At 42.0% G+C, this 15293-nt stretch overlaps 1 protein-coding gene across 4 annotated transcripts in view; it reads left to right on the forward strand.

Moving 5' to 3' along the window:
• Positions 1–11460, forward strand: part of Lpin2 (lipin 2) — an 82951-nt gene extending 71491 nt beyond the window's left edge. For 3 of the 4 annotated variants that reach the window (XM_047525883.1, XM_047525884.1, XM_047525881.1), the window contains exons 12-20: positions 1244–1348; positions 2231–2313; positions 3245–3389; positions 4223–4371; positions 4822–4908; positions 5623–5775; positions 6801–6915; positions 7569–7672; positions 7984–11460. In XM_047525883.1, the coding sequence (XP_047381839.1) occupies positions 1244–1348; positions 2231–2313; positions 3245–3389; positions 4223–4371; positions 4822–4908; positions 5623–5775; positions 6801–6915; positions 7569–7672; positions 7984–8128 (1086 nt within the window). In that variant the 3' untranslated portion in view covers positions 8129–11460. The remainder of the gene's footprint in view (positions 1–1243; positions 1349–2230; positions 2314–3244; positions 3390–4222; positions 4372–4821; positions 4909–5622; positions 5776–6800; positions 6916–7568; positions 7673–7983) is intronic. The other variant, XM_047525882.1, reaches the window with a different exon arrangement.
• The last annotated feature ends 3833 nt before the right edge of the window (positions 11461–15293 follow it).

Here is a 15293-nt window from a genome sequence, read left to right on the forward strand (position 1 = left end):
TCACATGTGTTGTGTTAACTTATCATTGATTACCAAAATACCTAACGAGACAACTTTGAGGAGAAAAATTTTATTTGGGACTCAGTTTCAGAGGTTTGGTTCGTGATCAACCAACTCTGATGCTTTGGGTCTGTGGTGAGGCAGAGCATCAAGGTGGAATTGTGTGTTGGAGGAGTGCTGCTCAGCTCATTGCAGCCACGAAGCAGAGAGACAGGAAGGGGCCAGGGACAGATAAAAGTCCAGGGTCACACACTCAGTGACCTGCTTCCTTCAACTATGCCCCATGTACCTACTGTTACCACAAGTAGTTCAAATTATTAATCTGTCATATGGAATAATTTATTAATGAGCCTGCAACTTTCATAACGTGATCATTTTACCTCTGAAAATTCCTTCTTTGCTTAACACATGAGCTAAGGCTGCATTAAAGATCTAAATCCTAACATTTATATTTCTAAACAGATATGGGTCAAATTTTTATGAATTTAACATAAAAGGTCCAAATGGCTATATGTGCCTGCCAAAATTATCTTCTGCCCCAAATCTGGGAAATTGGTTGGGCTGTACTTTTTTGACATATTTATTAGATATTTATGCCAGTTTCTGATTACATATTAAAGTTCAGAGATTTGAGTTGGAATGTAGCTCAGTGGTAAAGTGCTTACCTAGTATGTGGGAGGCCCTGGATTTGATCCCTAGCACAGAGGGGAAATAAAAAGTTCAGAGACTATTAATTGTAAGTTAAATATGGAATGAATGGGTGTGGGGAAAGCTTCCCCTCATTAATACAGGAAGAAATAACTTTCATAAGAAGGTGAGGTGAGCAGCCAAATTGTTACAACAGCGTGGTTGGGTCAGCTTGTGGCTGGGACACCCATTTATGTAGAACCTCAAAATTTGTTTTTCATCTGTCTTCCAAGATGTCATTAGCCTAGTTAATCCTCATATCCTCATATGTTCCAAAGTTAAAGGAAAAGAACTGCTGGCCTACAGGACCCTAAAGTCTTACTTAGCCAGACCACCAGGCCTCCCACCACAGAACTGCCACAAAGCCTGCTGCCACCAAAGCTGAACCTTTTCCATCTTTAAGAGATATTAGAAACACTAGAGAAGTTTGGGAGGTATGGAGAACATCACTCCTGTTCCAGAAAAAGGCACTGGTTCTGCAGGCTGATTAGAGAGAAGAGTTCAGTGCTTTACAACCAACAGATTGCCCAGGCTGACCCAAGTTGATTTTTTCCAGGCCACAGTCGAGTCCTGGGTTAAAGACAAGATGCCAAAGAAATCTGGCCGCTGGTGGTTTTGGCGTAAGAGAGAAAGCATGACCAAGCAGGTAACAGACCCAGAGGTAATCATTTCCATGGACTGAGAAAAAGTGGATCATTTGTTCAAAAACCTTTGCTACACACAAGAAAATATTCTTAGATAGTGTTCTTTTGCCATTTTTGAGCAGCTGGGTCCTTTCCCTGTGTTACCTACAGCCTTTGCTACAGCTCAGTACCAGGGGTGTTTACATTACCACTTTACTTTAAGGAAGCTTGAGCATAAAGAGGTGCTATTGTTAAATGAAGTCAAGGAACTGGTAAGGGATGGAGCCTGGCTAACCCCGTAGGACTCCAGAGCCTATGTTCTTTCCACTTCCTACGTTAGCAAAAGGTTATTCTGAGCAACCCCACATGCACATAACCAGAATCTGCTCTTTTAACAAAGCACCAGAAGAATAGGTTTGTTCAGAGAACCACACTCAACAAGCAGTACATCAAGTTTTTATTTCCCAAAGCCTGATAAACAGTTCTGGGTTTGTCACCTATTATTCAGATACTACAAGCATAGTTCTGTCTGAACCTAGTTCATGTCCACATCAGTCACCTCAGTGACATCCATCTCTACTGAAGGTGCTGAGCTATTCCCAGTAGGAGAAGCCAGCTGTTCTTCAGTCCCTGTATCTCTGCCGGGGACCTAACAACTAGTTTGGAGCATTATATTTTGTTACTTGGCACCTTTTGAAATTTTTTGTTTTTACTTCTGGCTCTGTAGAGACAGTTTTTTACGTGGCTGTACATGACTTCTGTCTCAGGTTTTTGTCCTTTAGCTCAAAGTAGAGAAAGTGTTTCTGTAGAGTGAAGTTGTAGATTCCGGTTTTTCTTTTTCCTAGAGAGGGCTGCTGATTCATTTTGGCTTGTTTATAGGGAAAACATTGCACATTGCCATTATTATCTTTGTATTTTAGCTGCCAGAGGCTAAGGAGGGAAAGTCCGAGGTGCCGCCAACCAGCGACCTGCCATCAAGCACTGAGGAGCCAGCCAGTGCCAGGTGGAGTGCCCCTTTCTTCCTCCCACTCTTAGCACTTGGGCTACTCATTTGACCATTGCATAGGAACTGGTTGTGGCAATTTGTTTACTTTTACTCAGAAACATCTTTCTCCCATAGACATACATAACATCAAGTAGGTCGTTAACACCACTCAGCAAGTGACAACTGCTTTCCTAAAAACTGTTCTCAGCTTAGAATAATAATACTCACCACTACTTTATAAATACCTTGCCTCTGTCACAGAGCCATGATATTAGGTGCTGCGAAATATGGGACCTTGGTGATCTTGTTATTCTTCCTTCTTATCAGGCACCAAAGGGAGACATAAAAAAGAATCTGAAGGGTTGGTTTGGGTGTGTAGTCATTTCCTTTGGTCATTTGAGTTAGCTGGCCCTGCAAAGAGTTGCTCACACTGTGCTCCGTTCTAATGTTTTCCATCTGTGTACTTTCCCTAGTTCAGTTTCTCTCCTCAGTCCCCTCTCTTAACTCCTATTTAAGGGTCAGAGTTTTATATTGCTCTTTACCCTCCTCTTCTTCAAATGACTATTTAAAATACTACTAGCTATTTTTAACCCAGTTTAAGCAGTGTACTAAATGTATAACCCAGTACAAATCTTTTATTTGTACCTTTTGAAACATACACATCCTTGACAACAGGAGTGGGTAGACCTTACAGCATTTACTGGTTATACCAGAAAGTAACTAGTCAAAGCTAGAATGTAACTGAGTGCCAGTTATGAGAGGGAAGAGAAAGGTGGCCTTATCATTGCTAGATATCAGACATAAGAAACTGGGAGAATGGCAGAGGAAACAATTCTTGCCATCCCTTGAAAGGCTGAAGGATATCTGTATTATTTTCTTGGTCCTGATGAAAAGCTCTTGTCAGTAAAACCCCATGCTGCCTCTTCAGTAACTGTTTTGATGTAAATAGGCCAACTGAGGATGACACATCCAGTGATGAGGGGTCACAAGAGCTTGAAGAATCGATCAAAGTGGACTCCATAGCCACGGAGACCCTGAGCCACAGCAGCACAACTTCATATAAGAAGTCTCTCCGACTCTCCTCAGACCAGATAGTGAGTCTCTTGTGATCCATGCAAATCCAGTAGGACTTACCTTAGTAACTGTTTAATTTTATATGCTTCCACTTCTGTTTACCCAGTCCCCAGCCACACACACACTACACATATGGTCCTACAGCTTCCACCACCTAGACCTCCTGCTTCAATCTCTGGAGTGAATTAAGGGATCAGAATTTTTAACATGCCATGTATCACCACATAACTGAAGCCACCATATGAACACATATTCTAGAATATTCCATGTGTCCTAATCTTGCACCAAAGACAGTTCAAATGATATCTAAGTAATACCAGCACTTTTTTTCTTTCAAAGCTTCACATAATGCACTTCTTACAAAAAAATTTGTCATAAAATCTGCAATGATTATGCAGTGAAATACAGGGTGTTTCCCTGTTGAGTTTTATACAGCTATCCCAGCACTGGGCCACATACTGACTATTTGTAATCACAACAGAGAAATGACATTTCAGATACAAATTTTCCCCTTTATTTATTTCCTACCTATCACTTTGACCCATTTATAGTATGAAATGGTTATGTCCAGGACAGTGATCTCAAGTGTGGGAGGAGAGTATAGAGGCCTGTTTTGCAGGGGAGGGGCAGTATTGGAGAAATCTTTGGAAACCCAGAACACTACTCAAGCAGTGGCTTTCTTGGTCCACCTTGTGAGCATGCTAAGCTCTGGGCTTGACTATGTGCTACACCAAACTTCCCTCTTTGAATTTGTTAGAATCCTGAAACACCAGTTACTGCTTTATAAGTTTTTAAACTGTTCCAAACTGTTAGTTTTCTACTGATTTTCTTCATTCCTTTATTTTTATAAAAGGCAAAACTGAAGCTCCATGATGGCCCCAATGATATTGTGTTTAGTATTACAACCCAGTATCAAGGTACCTGCCGCTGTGCAGGTACCATTTACCTGTGGAACTGGAATGACAAGATCATCATTTCTGATATTGATGGAACAATAACCAAGTAAGCTGAAGCCCATTATAGGTAGCAGAGAGCAACCCTATGCCCAAGGAGAAACAGTTAGTGTACATGGCAGGGCGGAGTGAGGGGTTCTTCACCTGGAAATGGTTAGGCACCCCCTAGGTTCAATCCCTGGTACCAAAAATGAATAAATAAATAAAAACTGTGTAGATTAAGGGAGAGAATAAGAGGATTTGTGGTTGTAAATTATCTCTGAAAATGAACACCTGGCTCTTTTGTGACTCCACTTTTAGAAGTGCCTCATGAGTGTTTGGAGGGTGGCAGACTATTGTCTGAGGCTGTAATGAATTAGCTTTATAGAGTGTCCTCCTACCCGCAACCCTACGCAGTGTTTTTTAACTGCTAATCAAATAGAAAATGAAATGGAAAATTCTTGGCTTTTGTATGTTTTGTATGTTCCTAATAACTTTTCTGTTAACACCCTCTTCTCAGGTCTGATGCTTTGGGGCAGATCCTCCCACAACTGGGTAAAGACTGGACTCATCAGGGTATAGCAAAGCTTTATCATTCCATCAATGAGTAAGTATCTTTTCCCATGTGTCAGCTCAGTCTAGTGAGAGAATTTTGCTTTGCTTAAGAACTGTAGAAAAATAGCATAAATCATCAGCCCATAGTGAATCATGTTTATGGCCCAGGCATTCTGCTCTGCCACCATTCATGGCACTTGAGCTGTGTGTGCCTGGCACCAAGTTACAGGTATTACCTCCAAGTTACAAGTATTACCTCAGCTAATTCTCACAATACTATGCATTTGGGGCACCACCCATATCTATCATCATAACTATAATTATTTTTTAGCTAGAATATGAAATTTTGAATGTCAGTTACCCATGTGTAATTTTGCTTCTTGTCTTACAGAATGGTTTGCATCTTGCAAGTTGTCCTTATAAACCAGATCCTTTGTGTCTTTCCTTTATAGCAGATACTTTAAAGATAGTTCAAGATTTTTGTCCATTCTGTGTCTTAGCTCTCATGGACTAGATGCTCTGTGTATTAGACCAGTACTTTTAAATTTAGCCTAATCTGTAATCCCATATATCTCCATTATTCCCCTTGGTGCTTTCCATGTAAAGGTGAAATTGTTACAGTTCTAACTAGTTTCTTGCTAAATTTGCAACTTTGATTTTCATAGTAAATAAGAAGAACTCTATTTACATCTACTAAAAGAATAGTTTTATTCCTTTTGCCAAAACACCTGGACTACACAGGATGTGTTCTCGTTTTTGTTTCCAGGAATGGCTACAAGTTTCTGTACTGTTCCGCCCGTGCCATTGGCATGGCTGACATGACCCGTGGCTACTTGCATTGGGTCAATGACAAGGGCACAATCTTGCCCCGGGGTCCTCTGATGTTGTCCCCCAGCAGCTTGTTCTCCGCTTTCCACAGGTACCTCTCCAACAAGAATTCTGGGTTTGCCTGAGTGCTTGTGGGCAGGGGTCAGAAGCAGTATGTATGAGAACAAATATTGGACTCTTACAGGTTGTTGGTCTGTTTCAGAGCTTTTGCATTTCTGTTCTTTGGCTGACTCAAAGCATTCTGACTCAGTCGCTGTCAAATATGGTGATGAAAAGTTTTCTCCAACCCTAAACTCCATCAAAATTTTTCAGTCATAAGATTTGACTGGCAAAGGAGGAAAAAGAAGGGTACCAGTTACATAGGGTTTATAAAAGTGGGGGTTTTTTATTTTTCTTTTTTTTTTAATTTATTTTTATTGTAAACAAATGGGATACATGTTGTTTCTGTTTGTACATGGAGTAACAGCATACCATTTGCATATTCATACATTTACATAGAGTAATGATGTTTGATTAATTCCATTATTTTTTTCCTTCCCCCCCACCCCTCCCACCTCTCTTTTCCTTCTATACAGTCCCTCCTTCCTCCATTCTTGCCCCCCTCCCACCCCCCATTATGTGTCATCGTCCGCTTATCAGTGAGATCATTCGTCTTTTGGATTTTTGAGATTGGCTTATATCACTTAACATGATATTCTCCAATTTCATCCATTTACTTGCAAATGCCATAATTTTATCATTCTTTATGGCTGAATAATATTCCATTGTATATATATGCCACAGTTTCTTTATCCATTCATCAATTGAAGGGCATCTAGGTTGGTTCCACAGTCTGGCTATTATGAATTGAGCAGCTGTGAACATTGATGTGGCTGTATCTCTGTAGTATGCTGATTTTAAGTCCTTTGGGTATAGGCCGAGGAGTGGGATAGCTGGGTCAAATGGTAGGTCCATTCCAAGTTTTCTAAGGTATCTCCACACTGCTTTCCAGAGTGGCTGCACTAATTTGCAGCCAAAAGTGGGAGTTTTTTGAGCACTAAAATCTTTTCAGGAACACATGCTAGGGAAAACTTACCATTTTGAATTTGGTGATTGTATTTATATTTTTTTCCTTAGGGAAGTGATAGAAAAGAAACCAGAGAAGTTCAAAATTGAATGTCTAAATGATATTAAGAACCTGTTTGCCCCATCCAAGCAACCCTTCTATGCTGCCTTTGGAAACCGTCCAAACGTAAGTTTCTGGACCCAGACTCTGACATAGGCTAAATTCAGATCATTTACATTGTAGGGTGTAGCCATGTCATGTCATAATTCTCAACCCATTGTTGTAAGCAAGATGAAATGTTCATTCTGCTTAATGTTTTCACTGGATCTCTTCCACCTTTCCATGGCAGTTGGGGAGGTCCTATAGGGACTTATAGATCTGCCCCAGAATTGTATACAGGACACTCTTTGTTTCTGCAGTTTCAATTCCATTTCCTCAGGCAGCTCTGCCTCATGTCCTTCATGGTTCTAAGCCATGTCCTTGGATCCATCCCAGAACCACAGTGTAAAGACTCCACCATTTGTTAATACTTCCCTGAACTGCCTCCTGTCCTTTGGGGCCACCACATCTCAGATGTACCAAAGGTGTTGCTTCTGGGTTTATCTGATAACTTGATCAAAGGCCTTGCTTCTCCATGGCTACCCAGTTTATCTGATTTCCTGCACACCCTCAGGGTTTGGCACCATACACTAGCTTGGGTTTGTCTAAAACTCAGTTTCAATGGCAAAATTATATGCTCAGTGCCACATGTTTTTTGTAGTCTTCTATTCATTCGGTGCTTCGGACTCAAGGAACCAGTGAGGCTTCTCCTAATGTCTTCTCCATGTTTTCTTCTGCAGGATGTTTATGCCTACACACAAGTTGGAGTTCCAGACTGTAGAATATTCACCGTGAACCCTAAGGGTGAATTAATACAAGAAAGGACCAAAGGAAACAAATCATCGTAAGTGCATTCCCAATTCTCTGCACCGCGCAGTCACAGTTGCAGCTGGGCATAGATAACAACTGAGATCAGACCTATTTTGGAGGATCAGAGATACACCTCTGGGTGTTTTCTCCTCTATAATAGCTGTTTAAATATTCCCTGACTACCCAGATGTGTAAGAGGATGTCTGTGTCCTGGGATAGGACTGAGGCCTGTCTCTGAACCTGCCTATGTGAGAAATCTGAATAACTTGCTTTACAGCCCATGAGCTTTTCCTTATCTTGATTTTGAAGTAACAATCTGCATCTCTTCCCCAATCCTTCTCCTAGGTATCATAGGCTGAGTGAGCTTGTGGAGCACGTGTTCCCACTTCTCGATAAAGAACAGAATTCTGCCTTTTTGTGCCCAGAGTTCAGCTCCTTTTGCTACTGGCGAGACCCAATCCCTGATGTGGACCTGGATGACCTGGCCTGAAGTGGCACCTGTGGCAAGGGGGTGGGGGAGGTGCTGTCACTCTCCTCACAGCAGGGAAAGTGACCTATCTTCCTGTGGACAAGGATCCAGGGCTGACAGCTGTTCACCTGCTTTCCAGAGCAGGGACAGGCCCCTGGAGCTGGCATGGCCAACCTCCTTCACCTTCCTAGGCCATTGCTCAGCCCTCGGAAGGAGGAGAGAGGGGCTCAGCCTGAGTTAAAGCCCTGTGCTCTGTCACACGTGGGCCTTCACAAGTGCTTCCTGTAGAGTTGTGTGCTGGGCACTCCTTCAATTTGCGTAACTAAAAGGAAGAAAACAGAAGTTAAAGAATGGACCAAAACATTACACAAAGTAAAGTGTTACAATTTTTACTGAGCTGTTGAGATTGTTTCTCTATAATCAGGGCTTTTTCTTCAGAGGGTCAGGGTCCCCTGAACTGCCACAGGTCCAATTAGTGATGCTGGCTAAAACCACCTATGCACACCTCTCCGTTGGGCGCCTCTATTTCTGCACACTGAAATAGGATAGCTGCTCACTGTGCCAAGTTGGGTGGGCATATGCACCAGAGCCACTGAGCCCAGCCCCACCAACATGAGCTTCTGGGGAGAAAATCCCCGTGGATAATCAGTTTCTTAACTGTGACTACTGTATGATGAGAGGCCTTTAAGTTATTTCTTAGACATAGCTAAAGAATAGATTTATATTTGATGTCTGGAATAATAGTGGGATGTTGAGTTTTAAAACAAAGAAAAAACACCAATGCAGAAATATAGATATATAGTTGCAGTGGGTCCTGCCTGGTAGTAGCCCATTTTTCTGTTCTATACCTGTTGCCTGGCTGAGATGGGGCTTTAGGTGTCTTGCTTTGGAACAGGATTTCTGAAATGCCATTCTTTAGATTAGTCAGGAAAGCACAGTGAAGCTCGTGTAAAGGCCACTGGCCAGTAGCATTGGCTTTGGCATTACAACCCTATATTAAAGTCTATGGAAACCATGTGAGAAAGGAGTCTTGGAGCGCCTGTTGAACAATTAGCCCTTCCACAGTGACCCCATACCAGCTTTCTAACTCCTCTGGCAGCTGGGGCACTTATGTGGTTGGCAAGTGCAGAGGCTACCCTTTGAGACCCCATGGGGACAAAGGGATACTCATGCATTTGCACTAAAATATACATGGCAGCTGCATGTACTGGCCTAGTTGTAATGAGCTCATGTCAGATGTTGGAATAGATAGCAGGGAAGAATTGTGTGCCAGAAACCCCTCCGGTGTTTGTGATTTCCTGGGTGTTGACAGTCACTGTGGTGTTAACATCAGGAGAACTGTTTTGAGGCTTTCAGGGGACTTGAGATGGCCCCAGGTCATAGCCCTCCACTGGGGAGAATACGGGAAGCAGTGGTTCCTAAACTGAGGGGGAGCTGTAGATGCTCTTAAGGTAGTTTCATTTCCAACTCCTGTGTGTCCCTGCAGTCTTCTCAGGGAACTTCTCTTGTTTTAGTTTGCCCACCCAAAATAACACTGATCTAGAGTTAGAGAAACAGGGATGACTATTTTTCCAGATTGGAGAGTTGAAAGGCCCTGACTGATTACAGCTATTTTTTCCTAGTGCTGTTGGATATAGAGACAGTGTTGAAACCCCTTGAACACAGTTCTCAGTGGCAAACCCTGGAGGCACATGTTCCAAGAGAAGGGATGACACAGGTTTTCTCCAGTTCAAATCTCCCCCTTACATAGTTCTAAGGACTAATGTCTAATGAGTTTATTTATATATAGTAAATAGGGGAACTCGGTATGTTTATATGAAGTTCTGCCCAGTTAGTGAATTAAGATTTTAGTAAAACATCCATGTTTTCTTTTTTCATAGATGCCATCAGTGTGTCCTTTGAACTGCCTTTGATTTAGAGGAAGAATGAGAGCTTTATGTGTTTAATCTGCGCTTAGTAGGATTTCTTTGCATATGTGTGGTACAGAAAATCTTAATATGCATCCTCTTTTTAGGTTGTCCTTCACAGAATTTTTGACTAGTTCATTTTCCTTGACAAGCTCTTCTCTCTGGACACAGACCTTCTGAGAGAGTCCAGCCTAGTGTCCGGATCTCCCAGCTTGTGTTGAGGGTGGCTGGTCCTTTTGTCTCTGTCTATTAGCCCTAGACTTTGTTGCTGCAGATTGATCCAGTGGGTACGTAGGCTAATAACCATGAGTCTTTTTCCTTGTTTAAAGGAGTCCCTTTTGCTGAAAGTAGATGATTACTATTGCCGTAATGTTAGGAAAATATTAAGTTTGTGCTGAAAAATTCATTGCCATTTGGTACAAATGACATTTGTTCTTTCTGTGAAAGAGAGATGCCCTTGAGTGTGTTTGCACACAACCTCTTAGGATGACAAGTTGAAGCATCAACCTCACACTGTCGTCAGTGACGAGCAATGTCACAGGGACAGCTGCAAGGAGATGGGTCTCTTCTAAGTCATTGTGTCAGTTGTTCCATTGGTGAAATGGCCCCTTTCCCTCTTTCCAGTTCAGTCTAACTTTAGTGTTCGCTCTGATTTCATGTGTTGAAGCTTGTACTGCTGTGGAAGTTAATGTCTGCTCTCCATCAGGCTGTGTGAGGTACATGTGTGGACTTGGAGCATGCACACTTAGCGCCATGATCAGTATTGTTTCACTGTGTTTAAACATATCTGCATAGAATTTTCATTTGGAAAAAGAAACCTACTAGTGTGATGTCCTAAAACAAAAGCTGCTAAAGGTCATAGGGAGACCAACTGAGGAGTAAAGGTGACTAAGTGAATGGAACGCGCTTCTGCCCTGAACAGCCCACTTGACCATGGGCCTGCACACAGCCCTTCTCTAGTTGCTTTGAAGGTACAGCAAGGCCTTTTGAAAGAAGAAATGGTTAAAAAACATAAGCACTTTCTCTTTTTTGCAAGTTGGTGAAAATGGATTCATCCAGGGAGTTTTATCTTTTCAAGTATCATATTCACTCTGGGAAACCTTGTTTTCCAATGTTTTAGAGCATGCTGGGTTTTATTTAAAACTGGTTAAAATAAGTGTTATTTCCAGGTGAAAAATTACTTTTTTGATTTGGTTTGAAGGTAAGAAAGGGAGGGGAAACTTTGCTCTTTTAATTTAATTATGTTCAGCTGATGATGAAGTATTTGATTATTAGACAGCAATATCACTAATAAAAGTTTTCAGTTCTCTGAAATAAATTGTAAACATCAGTACAGTACTCTTCTTTAGTTATGGTAAAGATGTCTTAAGATGAATGGCTCATATTTTGGTGCGGTGTTTGATGTTAAAAACAAAATGTTACAATAATAAACAAACATAAACTGAGTGCATTTGAGTTTTTCTTTCAGGGTACAGCTAAACCATCTTCTCTATACTCTTGCCAGAAATTGATAATTTCCATAAATTAGCATTTTGAACTTTTGATACTTTAAATTTGTCTACAAGATGGACCGTGTCTCTGTGCTTATTTTTAAAACCTGATTCCAGAAGTGAAGCTACACTCATAGGGACTAACCTCTCTCGCTTTGTAGCTTCTGCCAGGAAATGATTCATTCATACATATGTAATTTCTCTTGTAGTCTGGCTGGTGGCCATATCAGCCCTTTAGAGTCCCCCAGGAGTCCTCAGAACCCTGAACCCCACCTTTCATTAAACCCTTCCTCAGGGTTTACCACTTAGCAGTCCCGATGTTTTCATCAGATCAGCAAAGTGATCTTTGATGAAAAACCCACATCCCCCAGATCATTTAAACACCTTTTCATCCTCTCAGATCGCTGGGCAGCATGTGTTGGATCACAGGTCCCTTTCAAGCATCAAAAAACTTGGTATTTAATTCCTCTTTACTACGATGAGAGGGCAGGGTGACAGGAACTATGACTGGTCGGGTGTACTTTGGGGACTGAAAATGAAGAGCTCAGACTACAGCGTCTCAAATTACATGCACAGAAATCTCCTAGGAGCTTATTCAAGTACAGCAGGTTTGAGGTACCCAAGAGACTGCATGTCTACTTAGCTTCCAAGCTAACAAGTTAAACTTTATTGCTGGTCTGGAGATGTCATTTAGCAAGGGTTAAATTAACGTTAGTACTTTACAGATAAAGAAGCTGAAATTAGGGGCTGGGGAGATAGCTCAGTTGGTAGAGTGCTTGCCTTGTAAGCACAAGGCCCTGGGTTCGATCCCCAGCACCCCAAAAAAAAAAAAAAAAAAAAAAGCTGAAATTGTTGCTCCTTTGTAGGCATTTGTTGTATCATTTTGTGCTACTGTTGCCTTTGTAAGAACCTGTTAACAGTTGGATGTCAGGTGCAAGCTGCATCTACCTGAAGACTGCAAACGTGGGCGGTCCAGGAGCTGAGCTGCAGTACTGAAGTCATAGCACTGTGAGGATGATCTGAAGAGTTGCACAGTGTGACTCTACCAGTTTATTTCTTGTCATTGCATTTTTCCAGGCCTCTTGAATTCTTGGAATTCCACAGGATTTCTTGGGCAATAATTAGACCACTTGAATGCATGACCCTGTGCACCAATATGTGCCCAGACTTTGTTTTGAGTCAAATGCTAGTGCATTGAGCAAGGTAACTATTCTGAATTACAAAGACAGCATGAGACTGGAAGATCTCACAAGTTCAAAACCAGCCTCAGCAATGGTGAGGCGCTAAGCAACTCAGACCCTGTCTCTAAATAAAATACAAAATAGGGCTGGGGATGTGGCTCAGTGGTTGCATGCCCCTGAGTTCAATCCCCGATTCCAAAAAAGTATGGATTAATAACTTACTAAATATAATCTTCGGTACACAAAATCTTGTTTCACAGAGCTAACAAACTCAGGGAAGTGATTATGAAAAATGATACATGGGGGTGTTACTTCCTAAACTTTGAGGGTAAGATTAGAGAAAACATCCCTGTCACTGTTTTCCTGTCTGTGACTGAACTCAGGACAGGGACCAAAGAACTGATCTGTTGACATGTTTTGTAATTACTAATTTCCAGGTAGCAAAAACTTAAATTTCTTTTAAAAACATTACTAGAATGCCAGGGAGTATAATTCAAGGACAGAGCACTTGCCTAGCACGTATAAGTACCAGGTTTTATCCCCAGCAATGCACACACCCCTCGGGGAGTTTGATTATAAAGGAAATGGTTTTTGCCCAGAACAGCTATGAGTGCTTTAGGCCAGGGAGCAGCAGACCTCCTTCCTTAAGCTCAGGCCCAGCTCGGTTGAAGTTCTGTCACATCCTGCACCCCTTGGAGTTTGCATGTGTCCTTTTTTCCTTCCCATTTGTAGGATGGCATAAGAAAAAAACTGATGTTTAGAAGTTGGATATGGACAAAGCCCTGTTTCAAATCTATAGGCATGGACTCTGGCATGTCTCTGACCACAGATGATCCTTTTCTTTCAAGCTATAAATAATTTGTGGGAAATTGAAAGATGATAGAGTCATTGGGAAAGCTAAGAGTAATAGGCTAATCTGGAAATAATTTCAAATACAACTTCCATTAATTTGCATTCTTGGTTAGAGAATATACTTTATTCAGTTGCTTTTAATCATTTTAATGAGGTCTTTTAGTAGTGTTACATGTGAGAAGAAAGTGTTTCACTTTATCTTAGTACCCGGACCTTTTTTCTCTCGGACAACTCTGATTTCAGAAGTTATAATCTCAGCTGGGTGTCATGTACCATACTCCTAGTCCCAGCCAGTCAGAGGCTGATTGGGAGGATGGCTTGAGCCCAGGAATTCAGAGCCAGCCTGGGCGACGTAGCAAAAACCCCATCAAAAAATTGTAAGTCATAACATTAGGTTTATTTAAGTCCTAGGATTTGGTTTGTTCCTCTCGTGCACAGGCCCATAACTTGAAGGGGCTGACCAAAACAACCCCCTACCTCCCCGCCAAGCCTTTGAGCTCTGCTGACCCTGTTGTTTTCCATCTATGAAAAGAGAGGTTCTTCCTTTATAATCTTGCTGTTACATGAGCCAAGGTCTAGCCTTCATCTCATTTTATCTTGAAGTAAACGCAGGCTCCTGCTATAATTATGTTGTTTTGCCTGTCTTGAATGCACAGAGCTGAAATGCACGTATTTTGGTAAATGAGTCAAGTTGCACTGAAGATGACAGAGTTGTGTATGGTGCAGTTGTGTCATGCCTGTGGAGGAGTAGACAATGCAGTTGTCACCTACCTTCTCTCTGGTCCCTGCTTTTCCATTGAGCATTTGTCTCCTTTGGCACTGAGGTCTTTAAAAGGGGAATGTGAGGGAAGAGGGTAGAAGCCTGTGTGCCAACTGGGTTTTCCTGAAAACACTCCACTGCTTTGGGTTTTTTTTTTTTGAGTCATTTCTAGGACAGCCAAGGATACACTGACAGCTGCCTTTAGCCAATTCACCAGCTGCAGAAACAAGGGGAGAGAACGCCATTCTTCCCCCTCCTGGACAGGTCTGAATTATAAAATAGTACCACAGCAAACCTTCAGTGCTTGCTCACTTCTCCCCAGCTGGGGTAGGGGGCAGGCACCCTGGCACTCTCAAGTGTGCAGTGGCCACCCTGTAATTTTCTTTGCAAACAAGCCTTGAAACACGAGGCATCTTTACAGCACGAGCGCCTCTTCTGCCAGCCCAGTGCAGGCCAAAGACACTTAACTTTAACTTTCTCTCATCTGTACCTTCCCCTGGCTTACGTGACTGATCACCACATCTTCCCAACCTGATAGCAGAATCTACGCTGTGCTGAGGGTTTGGTGTGCTTGCAGGTTTTGGGGCCACTAATGAAGTATTACCACACCTAGGCCTAGAACAGTGTGTGCTTGCTTTGGGAAGATGCCCACCTTCTCAGATGATCTCAGCTTTCAGAAGTGATCAGCTTTGTGTTGAGCCTCTTGTTGCTTAGGAACCTTAAAGAGTTCATAAGCTGTTTCTGCCAGTGATCTGTGCAGAGAAGCAGTGAGGATTTAGTCTCATTAGCTTGGGACCAAATCTGCTTATATTCAAGTTTCCAGCAATCCATGGAAGAGCCCCTCTTCCGCTGTGGGATCACGGGGGGACCCTGACTCCCAAGCACATCTAGTCTGCCTTTATAAGCCAAAAACAAAACCCAAGTGTACAGCCTGGATGCTCATGGGTAAGTTTTATAGTTGAGATAAATTTATGCAAGATTTTTCTACAGCCATTA

The sequence above is a fragment of the Sciurus carolinensis genome, chromosome 15 (genome assembly GCF_902686445.1).
Source record: "Sciurus carolinensis chromosome 15, mSciCar1.2, whole genome shotgun sequence".
Lineage (NCBI taxonomy): Eukaryota > Metazoa > Chordata > Mammalia > Rodentia > Sciuridae > Sciurus > Sciurus carolinensis.